General features: G+C 26.9%; 1 protein-coding gene across 1 annotated transcript in view; it reads left to right on the forward strand.

Annotated features, from left to right (window-relative positions):
• LOC129963412 (hemicentin-1-like) overlaps positions 1-20,452 on the forward strand; it is a 710,215-nt gene that overhangs the window by 584,154 nt on the left and 105,609 nt on the right. The window contains exon 10 of the mRNA XM_056077767.1: positions 13,102-13,126. Coding sequence (XP_055933742.1) covers positions 13,102-13,126 — 25 coding nt within the window. The remainder of the gene's footprint in view (positions 1-13,101; positions 13,127-20,452) is intronic.

A 20,452-nucleotide genomic window follows, 5' to 3' on the forward strand; every position in this document is an offset into this window, starting at 1 on the left:
ATGTTAGTCTACTTTATGTCATATAATAAATTTACTTGTTCAAGGTATATGCACTTAAGGTTATAAAGTTTTTATACTTAGTTAACGAAGAGCGTTAATAATTTCTGCTCTTAAAAATATTTACAGGAAAGTGCACAAGATTTTAAAATTGTTATTTTAATCCTGAATATTTAATTATTTAATTATATGTAGTGCAATAATTATATTAGTAAACTTTTTGAGCTGTCAGTGAATTTAAAAAAATATGTAACATCTAGGTTTTCATAGTTAAATTTATGAAATCACAATAACAAATTACATGTTTATTAAAATATGTATCATTTGTTCAGAAAGAAAATTAATTTCCAAATGTAAGCTCATAATTTCCAAATATATAACTTATTAAATATTTTAAGGAGACAGAAAGTGATGTCCTTTTTTTTACAATACCACAAACAAAACTGTTTAATTTTTTTGAAATTCATTAAAACATTTACGTATAATCTTAAATCTCTGCTTTGCTACAGATGTAATATCCATTTTACTGAACAATTGTTATTTTATTTTGACAAAAACAAATTCAAATGAATGTTCCAAAACCATGAAAAACCATGTTTCAAAATATAGCTTCAAACTCTGATTCAGAAAATAAGTAAAATCTAATCACAATCAATCTAGGCGATTTCCTTTAAAGGAAATTCAATTTATATCAAATAATATGCTTTATATATAAATAATTTTGAGCTTTAATGTAAATGCCAAAATAGCGACCGCTATAAATATAACTAACTGTTTGCGTGTGGAGAAATAGCTCCAGTAATATTAGAATATATTTTTGTTATAGCTAAAATGGATTAAATTACAAAAAGAAGTAAATCTCCAAAAGGAAAGCATTTTATTTATGTAGTTCTCTATTGATTACATTTCCAAGTGTGTAATGCAGGAAATTTATTTTTATTTCCATTTAGAAATGTAAATATCGATAAACGTGTGAGAAAGTTTATTGATACATATTTTAGGAAAGTCGAATGGAGACTTTGCACTAAAATGAAATCGAAAATCTATAAGTGAGCGTGTATGAGTATTAAAAATATCTCACACAAGTAAAAGTAGGAAAGGCAGAAATAAATAAATTGCTCTCATACACCAACGTCAATATTTTTTAACTGGAAAATTGATATAAAAGGTCTCCAATACGATTTAAAATAAAATAATACATATATTTTCAAAATATAATTTCCTACTTTTGAAATCAAATAAAATGATATAAATTATTCAATGTTATTTCTAAAAATTAAAATATGTTGTATAATTATAAATTAGAGTTTTATTAATTTTAGGATACTAAAATCTGTCTCTTAAGAATGATTTATATTAAGTTTTAAATACGCAATAAATTTTATAAAATTTCGTAAATCAAATATGCAAAAAGATTGGAATTGAGGTATATAAATATTGTTATGACTCAGAACACCATTTTCGTTTTCGTAATTAGTTTATTTTGCACAACACAAGACAGAGAGTTTCATGAGACTATTTACATAATTATGATAGAAACGTATCAGAGTATTTGCAGATGAAGTAGACTGAAATTGATCAAATGATCCGTGTATCAGAAAGATGAAAATAACTTAACGCACAAAATTCTGTCTCTAAAGCAAACACAACATATTCTACTTGAATCAGTAAACTGAATTGCCTGATTTCAAACTGGAATAAGATGCATAACAACGAAAATAAACAGGGAATATAAAAGTTATTAGGAGTGGCAACATACTCCCACCATTTGTATTGTGGGCAAATTTGTCTAAAGCAATACGAAATGAAAATAAGAAATATACACAATGCAATGAAATAATAATATGCAATACATGGAAATTACAATACCTGAAAAGAAGTTAACTAATAATGTGTAATGATATTAATGTCATAAATTTAATTTAAAAGTTCAACTCCCAACGACTCCTAGCTCTAGGAGCAGTAATCATAACTCCAGGAGCAGTAGTCGCAACTCCAGGAACAGTAGTCGCAACTCCACGAGCAGTAGTCGTAACTCCACCAAAATTGTATTGTTTGAGAATACTTCTCCTTTATTTCCTCCGAGCATTCTTTTTGTATAATTCGTATCAGAGCTTCCTCGGCTCGTTGAATTTCTTCAAATGAGAGCTCTTTTGTCAATTTTGGAGAATTCACTCTGATGTTCTCTCAAAATCTTAAAACCCAAACTATCAAGCGGATAATCCTTGGATAGTTCGAAAAGTATAAAACTCTGTTTCCAAATGATAATTTGGTTTCGATATTTAAGTTCGCAGCCACAGACTTACGTCATTCAAGCGTTGCCTCTTCAGAAAGGATTATTTCAGTATACAGCCAAAATTCTGAGCAGCCCACCATTGATTCTGTAAAAATTCAGACTAGTCACAGAAGCGGGAAGGTAGATCTGCTGGATTGACATGTCCAGGAACAAATCTCCAATCTTCTACGCTTGTCAGTTCTCGTATTTATTTAACTCTGTTACCAACAAATGTATTCCAGGGCTGTGTGTTTGTAATCCATCCAAACACTATCATGGAATCTGTCCAAAAATATGCCTTCAGAGGGAAATTCAAAGTGTCTAGTATAACAGAAGCAATTTTAGCTAAAAAGGTAGCTCCTAAAAGCTCCAGTCTCGGAATTGTTAATCTGTGCACAGGAGCTACTCTAGCCCTTACTAAAACGAATGAGACTTTCGCATCTTCAGCTTCTTCACACCGCAGAAAGGCGCAACAGGCATACCCATAAACTGAAGCATCTGTAAATATGAGCATATCGTATATTTATATTATAGCAGTAATTCAAATCATTCATACATCTGAATTCAATGCAGAATTCAAATTCTGCCCTGTCACGGACGCCAGGTTGTTATGACTCGGAACACCACTTCTGTTTTCGTTATCAGTTTATTTTGCACAACACAAGACAGAGAGTTTCATGAGGCTATTTACATAATTATGATAGAAACGTATCAGAGTATTTACAGATGAAGTAGACTGAAATTGATCAAATGATCCGTGCATCAAAAAGAAGAAAATAACTTAATGTACAAAATTCTGTCCTTAAAACAAACACAACATATGCTACTTAAATAAGTAAACTGGATTGCCAGATTCCAAGCTTGAATACTATAAAACTTATTAGGAGTGGCAACATATATATTCATAACAATTTTGAAAAAAATATCATTCACTTTCCCTAAGCCGAGCCAGACATTATATTTTACAATTGAATTATTTGGCAATCCATAAAATTATTAGTATAATACAATTAAATTGTTTTGATTTACAATTAAACTGCCCTGAATGAAAATATGATTTTGATTTTAATGTATTTTTAACTCAGGTTTGCGAAAATAGACTGGCCATCTTTGGTTCTTAAAGAGCAAACTTTTGCATCTCGTCTAAGTATTGCACCCATGCATATATTTCAAATTGCAAGATCACATTTACTAAAAATGGGTAATTGTATGAAAGCATTTTTGTTTTTATACAGGTTGATAGTAAGAAGTTTAATCTTTAAAATGATCAATTTTGGAACGATAAGAATGAATCGTCCTAGACGTCTATCATCTGTGGAAAGTTCCCATTAATATATATTGTGGTATTTTCAAAACTCAATTTACTTAGTTTCAATTTCTATATTAGTGTACTGAAAGTTATCGATATCTTTAGTTAGTTCTGATTTGGATTATGTCTTAACTAAGGAAGGAATTTACTTTACTCGTATAAAATTTTGTTGAAAATTAAAAAGAATTGTCTTTATATCATAAGTAATGAAATATATAACGTATACACATGCATTGTTTAAAAATGCAATTTTGTATAAGTGTTAAATATTGTGTTATTTTTAACTATTTCTGACTTTTAATATTCTTTTGTTATGTGTATGTTATCCTTAAATGCAGTGAAAATCTAGTTCAGACGTTTTGTCAGAAATATGAAAACAATGGGCAAATGGGATTTGCCTTTTAATATTTCTTATTGATAGAGGCATGAAATTTTGTGGTAAAAAAAAATTCGCTATTTGATATTTGTTCACAATAGGGGCCTTATAACAATTCAATTTTTATAACTTTTTATTTTTATCCTCTACAAAATCTAAAATGTTTCTATAAATTTGAGTACATTATTTCATGGAATCTTGCTATTGCAAGTATATGTGTTTTTGCAACAGTTAGGGAAAAATTGAATTGCAATAGTTCAGGAAATGAATGTTTGTTACACTTTTTTGAAACACCCTGTCATGGAAAGTCCATTTAGAAAGCTCAGTTTCCTTTACTGAAAAATAATTGGCCACTTCGAGGGTTAGTAAATTTTAACTTCCTTAAAATAAAACGAATTCTATTTCGAAATGTTTTGTTTGTGAAAAGAAGGTTAAATATATTTATCAAAGTTACTATAACCGCACGTATTAAACAATTGTGGTTTAATGAGGCTAAATATATTTTATCGAGTTCAGTAAAATAACCTTTATTAAAGATAAGTATAATTTTATATTCTACGCCAACCAAATATAAGCATTAAATTGCAATTTTGTGAAATTAAAAATAATAATTCTAAATAACTTTATTACACTTAAGAATAACTCCAGTGAGAACACAGCCATGTGCCCGGCATATGACCTTAATGACAAGAATCAAATTCGTTCTATGGTATCATTTAGTTAATAAGGCTATTTAAAAACCTAATTACTCTGTAACGACGGAAATTAAATGTGGGGTAAGTTTAGCGGAGAGCAAAGGCAAATTAAGCTTATTTATGATGTCGGTGCTGTCAGTTCTGCTGACAGAGTTATGGTGTGTCAAGCAGCAAGCGAGAGATTTCCATTTCCCTTTTCAGGAATTCTCCTCACTCCCCACTGGGGACTATAAAAGGTTTGTTTCCTATTTGCTGTCTCTTCGCCACGCTGGTAATTGTTTTGTGTGTTTTACGACGCAATGATTTAACTCGTTTTTTCCACGCCAGTTTTCCAAAGATTTGTTAGAATCAAAGAGATTTCCAATCTCGGGAAAATGGTTTCATTTCGGAGTTACTGTTTTAGGATTTTTTTTTATGTTGTGAGAAAGAGTACTCTAAAGAATTTGACGTCGAAATTTTAATAAGTTTCCCCGTTTTAAAATTTCTGTGTCCAAAAAAAACATGATTCTAAATGTGAATCTTCTAACTTCAGAACTCAAGAAACATTAAATTATAAGTATGAAATATGCTATCAGAACTTTTTGCCACGTTGCAGACATATTTTAATTTTTTTACAAAATCTATCTATGGAAAAACTGTTTATTCATCTATTTCCAAGTGGGCAATCATTCAAGGCTTAAATCTAGAAGAATAAAACTAAGAACATCGAATTTTTCTTCATTAAGGACATAGAATTGTAGGTAATGTTATGAAAAGTTAATATTGCTGCCCTCCGCAATTAGTTTCTGAGTAAGAAAGATTGTTTTACAGATTGCTGTAAAAATTGCTGAATTTATCCAGGCTATTGGTCCCCGGCCTTGGCGACTATTTGGTGATATGGAGACAAATTTGACTATTTGGCGACAAAATAATGAAGGATTCAGAATATTCGAAAATATTAGCGATAATTCCATTTGAACTTGAGTTCTACCATTTGATCAAAACGACTCGATGCCCTTTCAAGGGCATTATAATAAAAAGTAGTTAATAAGTAATAGTAAACGGCAACGACATCTTGTAACTAACATTGTGGAAATTAAACAAACTTAATCAATAAGTAGATATGGAGGAGTAGCAAATCAATACTCAGTTTTTCTTTTGTATGCTAAAATGATCCAAATATATTATTTTCTGTTAATATCCGAAATTGTCGAGGGGAAAATAATCCGCTTTTTCAGACACGCGTCGGTGTATAATATAAGAAAAATTTCAAAGTATTAAAAAAAATTCTGATAACATTTAAAAAAAACCCATAAAAATCTTTTGAATTTGTATAATATTTTAAACATATATCTCGGAAACAGTACAATAGAAATTAATTAAATAAAATTCCCGATAAAATGTCATTGCAATTAAATGTTTTGAAGAAGGGAATTTTTAAATTTGTTCTACATAATATGATAATTTTTAATTTTTAAATCAATAACCGAAATATGATGTGATGTTTCTGTGCAAGTTTAGAAATAACTGTTTTGAACTACTGTCTAATTAAATGGAAATTTCACGGAAACACATGCAGTAATGCTATTATTTTTACTTGACCTTGATGTCCAGATGTGATCAAATTAATTTTCAAATGTTTAGGAATTTATTTCCTTTATTACAGCTTTAATCGTTTGCCAAAACTTATAGGGCACATTTTTGAAAAATAGCAACTTTAATTGGAAATCATTGATTAATTAAAAACACAGTCTTTTACTTTTTAAAAAAGCTAATAATTATCTTTTTAAATAATACACTTTCATAGGGAGAATTCCTTTTCAAAAAAAGTTTGATAAATATGTTTTCGTAGGATAAATTTCGCATCATTTCATTACCAAATAAATATCAAGCTTCTCATATATAAAAATGCATAAACTTTATTTTCTTTTATCAGATATATTAAACAGTTTTTTATTAAAAAACCCTGTAAGACCTAATTCGAAATAAATAAAACAATTTTTATTTTGCTTACTTATTTATTAATATTAGTCTTTCATTTGCAATAATTTGCTATATATATATATATATATATATATATATATATATATATATATATATATATATATATAATATTTCAAGCACAATTTTTAGCACAAATGATACTAAGGGAAAAGTGAATTACATTTAAAAAATAAATTAAAGTCCATCTTTATGGAAATTTGGAATTCAAATTGAATGATTGTGTATAAATATACATTTTGAATCTTTCTGCAGAATAAAATATTCCTTAATCAACCAACAAGAGTTATTCAAGAAAGAATGGAGCGTTTATTATTAAAAGTCCCAATATATAAATATAAATTGTTGAAACTGACTTTATATGAAAGTGCAAATACGCCTTATACGATTAACCATTTCTAGGGATGTGGGAAGTATCTTCCCACCCAATTTATCAATCTTTGTATGAAATTATGCAGATTGGCATAAGTTCTGATAATTTTTTTTAGTAAGTAAGAAACTTAGATGCTTCAGTTCTATATCTCAGAAAAAATGATGGGTTTTGATTTGTTACTTAATTATTAATTAACCAAATTAATTATCTAATAGGCTAAATTAAATTTATCTAATAAGCTAAATGAATCCCTTTTCTTATTCTAATTTTAAGCCTAAAAATATTTTAACATAATATGACTAGAAAAAATGATCCTTTAAAGGGTTAATTAATTAAAAAAAATATTCCTTACGTGAATGTTTCTAAGAATAAATCATTATTTTTATATTCGAATAAATGTTGTAGTTATTTGCATTGGAAATATAAATGCAAGACTAAAAGTTGAATTGCACTGAATTCAATTAATTTGTAAAATGTTGACTTAATAAACATTAAATATTAATTCATAAATATATTAAAAATTAAATATAATTTATTTTGAAATGCTAATATTTTTCTCACATTTAATAGATTATGAATCGATTCGGATACTGTTTAATACATTTAAATGGATTATAAATTTTGGCTCTAATTAATTTTAAAACTTATTTGTGAATAAATCTTGTATGAATTAAATTTAATGTTTATTTAAGAAATTTAAATAGAATAAAATTAAGCAATAAATTACGAGTTACATTGGTCTTTATTTATTTTTAAAACTAATTAAATACATTTTATATAAACATTTTAGCATCAAATGTACTGATTTATTTTTTAAATGGACTTATTTATTCAATTAAGAATGCAATTTAAAGGAAACAATTTTTGAAAAATATTAGAAAATATAATTTTAATGCTGTATTCGTTCAAACTTAATTATTTCATCTTAACTAGCGTATTACACAAAGAAATGCAGTTGTTTTGAATTTGAATTTACTTAATTTATTTGAGCATCTGAGGAGTTTCATTGAGAATTTAAACTTTTAAAATGCTTACTTTTGTTCATTGCATAACAGCGTCTAAAATTAGCATTAATTAAATTTTCATATGCTAAAATATCATTATCATTTGATATGTTCATATATAATTATGTCTATATATCATTTTTATTCATTATAAATTGTAATGCATTAAAGAAAATTTAAATTAATCACAATAAGGAAATAGTATTTAAAAATGTCTGCTACCTTTGTTAAGACTTTTTAGAAAGGAGTATTATGTGCTAATAAGTGTAAGAAGAGGCTTGCAGAAATAAGTAAAAAATACAAAATGGTTGAAGAAATTTCAAATGGATAACTATGTAAATCGCATAAAAATTACGGAACAAAAATTCAGTAGTAGTACATACATATGCATAATTTAAATAGAAAGTTAAACACAATGAAATGATAAAATCGAATTCAAAATACAAAATGTATAAAAAAGAAATAAATTACAAAGACAGTTCTAAATATTTAAAATAAAATAAGCATTTTCATTCAAAAGTAAATTATAGAACTTATGGTTTATTTCTTTGAATAAAAATTATGGACAACTCAGCGTTAGTTAATATAATTTAATTAGTTAAAATCCCCTTTTTCTTTGCTTTTAAGTCATGAGAAATAGCGCTGATTACAAAAGGCACAATCAATTGTACTACAAAAATATTATGACTTTAATTGCTTGATTAACGATATTGCCCTAAGTCAAAACTCTCAATAACGATCACAATTGAATAAGCAGGTTAATGTAAAATTTCAATTCCAGAATTATTCTTGTTTATTAGGTCACTTTGGAATAATGATAACGATAATGATAATAAGGAGTTTAATCTTTTCATGATTAATCTAATCAGCGAATTATATAATTTTATTTTCAATCAAAACTGATGACAAGGATATTTATAATAGCAATTCCTAAGGCATTCTCTGACGTTGATGATCCAAGTCATTAGTATTAGTCAATAAACCTAACTGTCATAGATTCTGACCCATTGAGATGTTTCTACCAATTTCATAATGTCCCGAAGGAGGCATAATATTGATTATTCGGTTGAAGATATGTTATGCCACAAGACATCAGAACGGCGACTTGAGGCAGATACATTGGTGGCTTAATAGCTGTACACCTGAACCCCTAGTTATAAATGATGATTGCCTTGAATGGACATTAAGTCACGCTTACGGGTAGCTCAGTTTGAACGCATGTTATCCGAGGTTGTCTTCGGGATCAGTCAATGTTAAATGTTCAGAAAAATGACTTAGAAAGCTAAGTACTGTTTTCCGGTTGAAACTATGAATATTTTTAGTGTTATTTCGATTTTGACTGGTTTGTTTTTTGTCTTTTTACAGAACACGAAATAATGCTTTAAACGTGATATTATTTAAAAATTTTGAGAATTAAAATATACCCATGCTAATGATATCCGTTGCTGTTTAAAGAGATAGGCATATTTGTAGAAGCTTAGTTATTTATTTTAATAATGATATTAATTACTTTAATTTAATTGTAATTACTCTATTCCAGTATTAATTAGTTTGGTATAGAATAATTTAGTAAATGATTAAAATAAAAGCTGAACATTACACATTTATAAGTCTGATTCTACACGCTTTAGTTTTACGCTGAAAAGTTATCTATATTTGCATCCATACTAATTTTAATTTTTTCAAATAGTTTTGAATATTTTAAGAAATAATCGATAGAATTATTTGCTAATTACATTTTTGATTTGATAAAGCAAATTTTTTTTCGACTAATTTTGTTTTTATTTATTTCATCTCAATTAATATTTTTTTTCAAAATTTAATTTCCTAAGTATATATATATATATGCAACATTATGCTGATTAGTGCTTTTTTTCGCCGGCATCCTGGCATAGTGGTAGCGCATCTTCCCCGTGTTCTGAGCGTCCTGGGTTCGAGTCCCTGTACGGGCATGGTTGTTCTTCCTCCGTTCTATCTGTGAGATGTGTGAATGTGCCCCCCTGTAAAAAGGGGTTGTGCAAGCGAATGTGATGCGTGAGTAGCTAAGACGTACTCTTGGACCTAGTTGGTGCTACTAAAACAAGAGACACTCCCTTGGCTTAAAATCGCTGACTTCGTCAGCGAGCTTGTGCATGGCAAGTGCCATTATAAACAACAACAACAGTAGTGCTTTTTCTAAAAGCATAAACTAAAGTTTTCCAGTGTCTAAATGAGAAACAAAAGTTTGTTGGAAACTTATTTGTCCCTAAGTTTCTTCTTTCTCTTTTTCGTGACATTCAAAGTTAAATTTCCCAAATTTTTAGCAAAAAAAGAAAAATATATACCCTAGAGTTTTGTTTTGAATGTTACTGTGGAAGCACTCAAAAACCAAAGAAAAGAAATGCATCTCATCTGAATTCTAGACCTTTCCCTTATTCCTGGTCAAGATGACCTGATCTAAGTCAATTTGACCACCCAATTTAAACCACCTAAACATGCGCAAAAAAAAAAAAATTAGAAGATCCTTTATATTAAAAATTATTTTGAAAGTATGTAAAATGAAAAGAAATGTTTGGTTTCTGAATTTTATACCTTGCTAATCTAAACCATTCAAGCGTCACACTTACACACACACACAAAAGCTTAGTTTTTTTTTATTTTGTAAATTATTTAGAAAGTACCCAACGACAAAATGCGAAAAAGTTAGCTTTTCTGAATTCTAGACCTTGCTAATCTAAGCCACCTAATTGACTTTCTTCTGCCCAATGTCATGTATACATAAGTTAGGTTGTAAAATGATTCAACGAAAAGTTCTGCTGCTTATTCTTAAAAATTATGAAGAGTCATGGAAGATAGAAGCTACGGATTTGCTTTAAATATATTTCTTGATTATATTTCTTAGTTGACATTTGTCAAATAATTTAGATCAAAAAATATATTCACGCAAGAAAACGGAAACAAACACATTTGTTTTAAATGGAACTGGTTACAGACAAGATTCTAGCCCCATATTAGTTAAGAATTAATCCAATAACACTCTTTTACGGTTAGACGTGATATAATTATATTACCTTAATAATCCGTTCTTGTATCTAATTGCTAATATATTTCCGACATCCATCATTAATGATGATGGTATTATGATTAGATGTCATATTTAAACATGTTGTTACATTCGGTTTCCACGACACAGTGCTTTACATATTCCAATTACTGAGCTCTACATTCAGTTCATAATTATCTTCGTTACTTCTATTATTTCTATTAAACTTGGATAAAAAATTTACTCTCCACATTCAAAGAGTTAATTTTCTGAATATGGTGGTTATTATTGGTAAAGTAGATATATAGACTTTTATAAAATTATTAAAAACTTTAAATAAAATGTAAGCAGTGAAATCCCTTTACAAGAATTATCTTTCGTTTTCCAAACAAGATTCTTATAAAACAAACAAGATATAGTACATTATTTCTGATACTGTGAGTCTTGGGTCCTATTAAAATAAAATCTTTTCCCAAGATTTCTAAAAAAAAATGCATAAAAATATAGTTTGTGTTTTCTTCGATCTTACAGTTTCATATAATATATTTTTTTCAAGTGTGGCTTTATTTTTTTGAGAAAACAAACACCAAATTGATTCATTATCAATAAATTTTACCAAGCCAGTTCAGCTAATGATTAGAAATTTTTAATTTTCATTTTCGTGCTATTGAAAATTTCTGCAAATTTTATTTCAAATCTTTCCTTATAATACATATGGAACTTTTATACTGTGATGTAAATTAAATAAAACCACGCTCGAATACCTTTCAGAAATAAATAAAAACTGTGCGTATTTCAAGAACGGTTGTGTGTGTGTGTGTGTGTGTGTGTGTGTGTGTGTGTGTGTGTGTGTGTGTGTGTGTGTGTGTGTGTGTGTGTGTGTGTGTGTGTGTGTGTGTGTGTGTGTGTGTGAGTAACTGTGAGTCTTTGTGTTAAGCCACTTGAATTTATCAAGCTTATAGAGGGTGAAATTTACTCTTCTCTCTACATTTGAAAAGGAAGATTGATTTCGATTTGATTCAGTCGTAGTCAAAAGAATAGCAGAATAATTTTGATTTCTACTATTCTTTTTTACTAGGATTTTTCTCCTACTATTTCTTCCAAAAACGCAACGCCAGAGCGATGAAGGGAAAGAGTTTCTTTGAAAAGAGATGGACGACCCCTTTCTACCATTTGGAGACATTCAAACTGTCGTTTCTAGGATTTACTTTAACATTATTTCTATAAACTAAAACATTCCGTGCTCACCAAAAATTAGCTGTTCAAAGGTACCACTGCTTAGAAAAATTTTATTTTGTAAGCAATTAATGAATAAAATGAATAATATAAAGAAAGGTTCCAAAAAATCACATAATTTATTCATTGAATACCACAGCAAAAATAGGACTGCAAATTTTATAAGAGGGAAAAGAGAAAGCATTTTATTTCTTCAAGCACACCGAAATTCATTCCAATAAATTTTATAAATATACATTTAATGTATAGTGTTAAAGAACAAGAGTAATGTTATAGCAAAAGATAATCAAAGATTTAAGACCAATAATTTAAAGATAATGTCCGAATGCTACTTCATTTTCTTCGCAATAGATCTTGCTTGCAATTTTATTGTTCAGTATTATCAGTAGTAGATAGCAAAAACCTGATGAATATCAATATTGTTAATTTATATTGTTGTATTATTAATAATCTGTGTAACATTTATTCATTTTTTCAAGAATTCTATTGTCATGCAATTTTTTTATGTAATTACGTATCTTCAGTTTTATCTGTTTAATTTCTTTTTTTAAATCTTTTCTTAATTTATGTATTAATATATAATTTTTATAATAATTTTCCTACATAATAATTTTAATAATAATTCTCTATAATAATATTCTATTTAATAATTATTATAATAATTATATTAATTATATATTCTATTTATTATTATATTATATTATTAATTATATAATAATTATTGCACTTTACATATTGTATAATAATATCTCTAAAATAATATATACTTTTTTAAATATTTAAAATATTTTTTTAATCTTTTGTTTCTCTAATTTGTTCTTTCTTTCATTCTAGGAAGCACACAGTCAGAAGAAAAGAAGTAAGTAATTTCTTCTCTTTACTTAATTTTAGGTGAAAATATCGTTAACAAATTTACAAAATTACATTGACCTTTGAAAAGATTCAAAGTTTTCCTTTCTGCTTTGATACAAGGCAATGTATGATAAACACTTCGTCTATATTTTTCTTTAAAATAAAATGAATCATCTTAGACAACTGAGCGTATTTTCCAATATAAGCAACACAAAAAATTATTTTCCATTTAGTTAAAATTTTAACTACAAAATTAGGTATTTATTGAAACGAGAAGAGTATTTATATTTCTATTCAAAATTTTATACGGAAAAAAATCAATTTCAACATGTACTTATTCGAGTCCAATTTTCCATGAAACATTCTACTTTGGGCTTTTCCATTAAACTTTCGATAAATATGTGTTTCATAAACTATTTTAACTATTAGTAAATGCCATTAATATAAAAAAAAAATCTAAAGTAACCACACCCTTCATGCTGCAGTGGCTTACTGAGAATAAAACGCATTTCAGCTCTGGCATTTACTACTACAAATAACCAGTAATAAATGGCTTCTAATTCCAGTTTTATCTTAAAGCAATATTTTAAATGCCATTACCATTATATGCCAAAATGTAATTTCTTAAGAAATTCTTGCGCAATCCAAAAAGAAAATGTGCAAAAGCACGTACATGGTAAATTATTCAAGTGATTGGTATTTTTGAAAGATTAATCCACCAATTATTATTAATTTTAATACGAAATAGTTCATTAAAAATAATAGTAATAATTTTAATATTGATAATTTATAAAAAAATGCTTTATTTTTATATGATATAAAATATCTTCAGTTTTTGTATTTATAAGAGGACAATATATGACATAAATAAATAGGAATTTTGTCCAATCTAATCAAGTAAAAGCATTGATGAAATTAATATAATTTTACAGAAGATACATAACAATTCATAATTGCATGGTAGTGCATACATATAAAATGTGATGTAATAAAGATAACACTAATAAAATAAAAATAATTTTAAGCAATTTTTGAGCAACTGCAGCGGCATTTTGTTAATACGAATTTCATATTGATGTGTATATTCCTAAAATATAATGAAATCAAATAATAATACAATAATATGGTAAAATATGAACTATATATGGCAAAATAATAATTTAATAATTTAATTTATGTTTCAAATAAGACCAAATAATATTGAAAGCAATGAAAGATGCAAAGGAAATTAATTTTGATAAATATGGGGTTCATTTAAAAAACTACTAAGAAAAAAATTACTAATTTTTTAGAAATATATACAAAACGTTGCAAAATTAATTTGTTTTTTTTTTCTAAAGAAAGAAACGAGTTTGTCTTATGAAAAGTGTTTTTTTTTTTCTTTCTCTTTTTTTTTTTTTTTTTTTTTTCAGTACAAAGAGCTTAACTTTCATCGTATGTTTGTACAAAGATGGAATTTTTAAACTTGCCGCAGTGAAAATGGGGGTTTTATTTGAGGAAAAAAATGTATTCCTTTTATAAAAATTAAACAGGCGGTCAAAGAATTAAACACCGGGCATGAATAACAAACTCAAAACAGCATAATAAAAGGATTTTATACAAAATCAGAAATTCGTCGAGAAAAAAATTAGTTTTCGCTTGCATTAGTGTATTATGTTGTAACTTATACAGAAATTAATTCTTCTATTTATTTTCTATTTAATTTTATGAAAATCATTAGATTTATATTCTGAAAATAAAAAAAAAATATCGAATTTTTTTTTTGTTTTTTTATGTTAAAATATCAAAAAAAAAAAATTGTTATTCTCACTTATGCTAAAATTCTTTTTCTATACGAAGGCTAATATTTTTTTTTTTTTTTTTTTTTTTTTTTTTTTTTGTAGAATTTTAAAGGCATCCTTTTACTTATAGAGTTGCTAAAAGGGAAAACTTTCTTTACATTTATTAAATAATTATCCTATTTTTCTAATTTTACTAAATATTTTTGCATGAATAATGCCCCCCCCCCCAATGGATTAATGTGAGAGATATTCATGAGACAAATTTTATGATTGTTCCTGCTGGAAAACTGAAAACTTTAAGGACCATATTACTTCTTCGTAAATTCAAAAATATGCATATTTCTTTTAGTCAATTCATGTATTGTGATGCTTCTTATGACACGAATTCTTCAGTTCCTCACCGATCATGGTCCGATATATATATATATATATATATATATATATATATATATATATATATATATATATATATATATATATATATATATATATTGAGCCATCTAGCTCAAAGTGGGTGGAAATGGTGAGGGGTTGAAGTATCCATTTCGCTATAACTTTCTTAATATTGAAGATAGAAAAATAAATACAATTAACCAAATTAACACCTCATTCAGATAAAAAACTTTTGTATTTAAAGTTTTTTCAATAACTGATTTTTAATCTTAATCTTTCAATTAATCTCAGAACTTAGGTGCTAAAAAGGGATTTTCAAATCTTAATTTTTACTATTTTTCGCGTGAGGTTTTGTCTAAGTATTAAAAAGAATTTGAAAATGGGAATTTAGATGTAAAGGAATCTACCTTCGCTTTCGAGCCTGCCGAAAGGAATTTTTTGAAATTACAAACAGCTAAATTTATAAAAATATAGCTACATTTATAAAACTTTTATCATATGTAGAATTTAATTATCATTTAATAGGTAAGCTAAATTAAATTATTATTCAATAAGGTAGGAAATAATTTTAAACATCATTGTACAATATAATGTTATTGAATATTAAACGATATTACACAATATTTAGAATATTGTTTAATATTATTCAATATTGTACAATATACGTGTGCTACTGGGATAAAGCTGGCACCACCTAGTTGTAAATTTTATGATAAGTATTTTTTAATGATTTCATAGAAAAAGATTAATCATAATTGCAAATTAAATAATAAAAATGAATTTTTAAAAATGTTAATACATTAATAAAAACGTGTTAACAGCGTTTTGAAATTTATTCCAATCTCACTTAAATTTCATTTTTATTTATTATGAGCAATTGTTTTATATTTTCTGAGAAAGAATTGCTTGTTTTAATAAAATGCGAAACAAATGCTTATTTTATCGTTTCTTGTCTGAGCTTTTCAATCTCGTATTTTCTCCTTATTAAACAGATAATCATCACCCGAGTCGAAAATGATTTTAGCATTCCCATCCACAGAGTTAGGTCTGTAATATATTTGTTTCGAGACTCATTAATAACTTCCGAAGTAAATTATTTCTTCCGAAGGAAATTACTAGTTTTGGGGAGTAATTGGACAACGCAAAATAGTTTCCTTCAGCTACGCTGCTTATCCAACAAGAAATGAATTCCTTTTCAGAGAGTGCTTTATTGTTTTAATCATATTTTCGATTCATTTAGTTGTTCTTGCATAATGAGGTTTATTTCCCAAAACTTTTACTTCAATATTCATTTCCTAATGAATCTTGTAAATGACTTCTAAATCCAATGAATGAAATTGCTTCAAACTACCCCAGAGTTATCGAATTCAAAACACATATCGTTGAATTTAAGTTACAAAAATGATAAAAATATATAAGAAACAACTTTATTTTCCTGCATAAAGCTGTATACAGCTCAGTGTATCACAATAAATTATTAGAAAATCTATTTTATGCAAAGTTAAATCTTCAAGCTCTTATCATTGTTTAGAAATTCCTATTAAATAAATAGATGAGTAATTCATTATAGGATATAAATCCTTTAAGTGCACTATATTTCACAAAAAAAAGACAAATCTGAATTACGAAGTTTAGATGCACCAGAAATAAAGTATATGTGTTTTGAGTTCAATTACAATGAAAATATTAGGATAGAGTCATACCTTATATACATATATATATGTTACGGTCAATCTGAATAATGGGTCGTCATTAATACTAACCTGTCATTATTAATACTAACTGGTTTGGTTATTATTAATAAAGGCCAGTAATTATTAATACTAACCGACTTGGTAATTATTAATAATGACCGGTTAGTATTAATAATAACCGGTTAGTATTAATAATAACCGATTATTCTCATTGACTGTAACATATATACTATATAAGACATGAAGAATCAATCAATACATTTAAAAAAAATAGTATCTTTGCTTGCAACCAGAGGCAAAAAGTAACGTTGAAAATAAAATCTGGGCAGTTAAACATACAATCTAAATAAAGGAATTTTGCATGTTAAACAAAAATGTAATGGACATTTCTGAATAGAAATAAATTGCCGGCACTTAGATTTTATTTTTAGCATATAGCTGAGCAATAGCTCTTCTTGGCTCTATAATTCAGAATTCATTTTTTAATTAATTTTTCTGTCTTTTAAGTAACAATTAAGTTGAGAAATCTATACAATATATTTCCTTAAAACATGTTGAACTGAAAATAACATTATCGATTGTAGAATATATCATGTATCTTTTGATTTGCCTAATATATAGAATTGCATAGCCTTTTAAATTCCATCAATTCTGAAAGTTTCTAAATGCTCTTTCAGCAAAACTACGCCACGTGCCTGAGAAGCCTGAATATTTCTGAGACATTTTCTCGCCTTTTTTTCGTTTAGTGTGATTGATTTAATTGTAGTGGCAAATGCTTAATTCGTGTAAAATGCTCGCCTTGATCTAGGGAGTTTCCCTGAGAACTCTCAAAGGATATCCAAGGATATATTTGCATTGTACTTTTTTTGTATATTAAACTTTTAAAAACACGGATTGTTATTATGGATTTTAAGGAAGGCACAGAATTTTTCTTCAGAGAACCATTGTTTGTAAAAGAGATATTGGAAAATTTAAAAACCAAAATGTTTCCATTTTAAAGCATTTGTTTTGTTAAAATGTCGGTCAATTATTTAGAAGAACATTAAAACTTCCCTTTACATAGTTTTTATATTTACTCTTCTCAATCTACCCCTAAATTCACCAGCAATTCCATTTTTATTCATGACAGCAAATATGAATTGCTTTTCTTTTTGTTTTTATTAATTGATTTTTGGGATATCTAAAATGTATACACATATGAATTGCTATAACCAGTACTCTCTTTGAAACGAAGCATTAAGGATTATACTTTTTTTATTATTACCACCATCCTATATTATACATATCATTCATATTGAAATGGTGTTACACCATCAAAAATTAAGTAGAATAATTAATTATACATGCTGGCCTTCTATTACCATTAAACTGGTACATAATCGCCATTTGGTCTTGCGCCATTAAACCCAAACAGGCTGTACATGATACAGTTGATATATGATATATGTCAACAGGTGGGAAATATTTTAGCAAATTTGAGATTCGGTGGAAAAGTCCGAAAAAAGTGTTAATTTGGGTTTAATAAGCATTAATTTGTATATATGATACAATCTTCAAATGCGTAAGTATTTAAATTTTAATAATTTCCTAGATTATGGATTAATCTATATTACGATTCTGGATGTTATAGAAGCAATAGCCATATTTTATTATGCTACTTCAAAGACATGCGATAAGATGATATTGTGAAATTTAAATGATTATTGAGGATTATGGGCTATATTAGACACTTTTGCGAATATTTTAGTTAGGATTGTGAAATTTTTATGCTTATGTATTAACATATAAATACATCAAATTTCTTAAAACCAAATTTTAAAACATATATTATTTAAAAAAAATATTTTAAGGATATATAATTTTTAAAAATATTAAAATATTCCAGACTACTTAATTTTTAATTTTTTCTATTATTATTTTTTTTACTATCCAATGTAAAGTCATTTGGAGCCTAATGAATTTGTAATTCCAATTATCCAATGTAATTTGATTTTTGTATGATTTTGTAATTGCAATTAAATGCTAATTTTTTTAGAAATATTTTTATGCACACTTACAGAATTTCCATAGGAATTTTATGTTTTTCTGAACTAAAATTGACTTTTAACTATCTAAAAAACTCAAAGAATAAAATAAATACCCTATTTTCTTTTAATGTTTGACCGAAATTTTTACTATCAATTTCATTTAATTTCTTCAAAAACTAAGACACCTGGAACATTTAAAATATATTTAAATCTAATTGCAATATAATTTTGAGGAAATCCATTACTTTTTTTTACACTTAACCTTTCAAATATTTATTTTATTGAAAAATGCATTTTATGACTCTATTTTAGTTGAATATGAACATATGTTTTGGTCATGAAACGATAAAAATACAATTGCACGTTTTAGTCCATTTTTGCTTTTAGTAAAATCCTTTGTCCTCTTAAGAAACAAAATAAAATTTCCATCCGGAAACAGCTATCTTCTGTTTCACATTTTAAGATTTTTAAACCTGCTGCTTTTAAGAAAGACGGAATCTTACATCTTCTGAGAAGAGATGCCTTTTAAATATATTTTTTTTAAATTGTGTTTCATCCAATGTCTGAAAAAAATTAAGTTATTTTAGCTTTTGCATCTTCTGAGCTTTCTATTTGTTACATTCAAATGGAAAGTTTCTTTTAAAAATGTAAAGTATCATTTCAGTGTCTTTAATTAGAGTGAAACAAATTAGATTTTATGCTTTTGTTTCGAAAAGAAGTTAGAGATGTATAGAATATTCATAAAAAATGGAGAGTAAACCTTATATCATTACGGCGTTACTCAAATAGATTGTTCGTTGCTGTGTTTTGTTGTTTACTCAATTATGCAAATATAGAATTTAAGCTCCTGTTAGAGAATAATGTTTCGCCCACTCCAATTTTGCGGAGCATACTTCAATAAATTACGTTCAATATTTTTTTTCATAAGTTCGAAGGTTAACTAAAAAAATTCCATTTTAAACTCCGGTTATTTGTTTTCCATTAAAGTGCCATTAAATTCTTATGTACGAAATGATGTTAAAATTTTTTGACTAAATTCGTATGTAAACTTGTTCTAGGCTCAAATCTCCTTTAAATATCTAATCTAAATTCGCTTTGCAAGAAACTACTTAAATGTGTTTATTTTTTAAGGATATGTTTCGAATAATAACGGTGCATACATTTTACAGGCAGTTAACTACAACGCGTGTAGTGATTACAATAAAGAAAATGTCGAAGGAATTGCTGTAAGCATTGTTTTGAATTCTTAATTTCAAAATATTTGATAATTTATTCTAAAGTAACTTGCTAGCATAATTAATATTATTGAAATTAATTATTTTTTGTAATTACTGAGAAAGTTTTCTTTCCACATATTTGTCATTTTGAGATTTGCAATCATTTAAAAATTTAATTCGAATTAAAATTATAGAAATTAACTATGTGAATTTGATAAATC

The sequence above is a fragment of the Argiope bruennichi genome, chromosome 3 (genome assembly GCF_947563725.1).
Source record: "Argiope bruennichi chromosome 3, qqArgBrue1.1, whole genome shotgun sequence".
NCBI classification, from domain to species: Eukaryota; Metazoa; Arthropoda; class Arachnida; order Araneae; family Araneidae; genus Argiope; species Argiope bruennichi.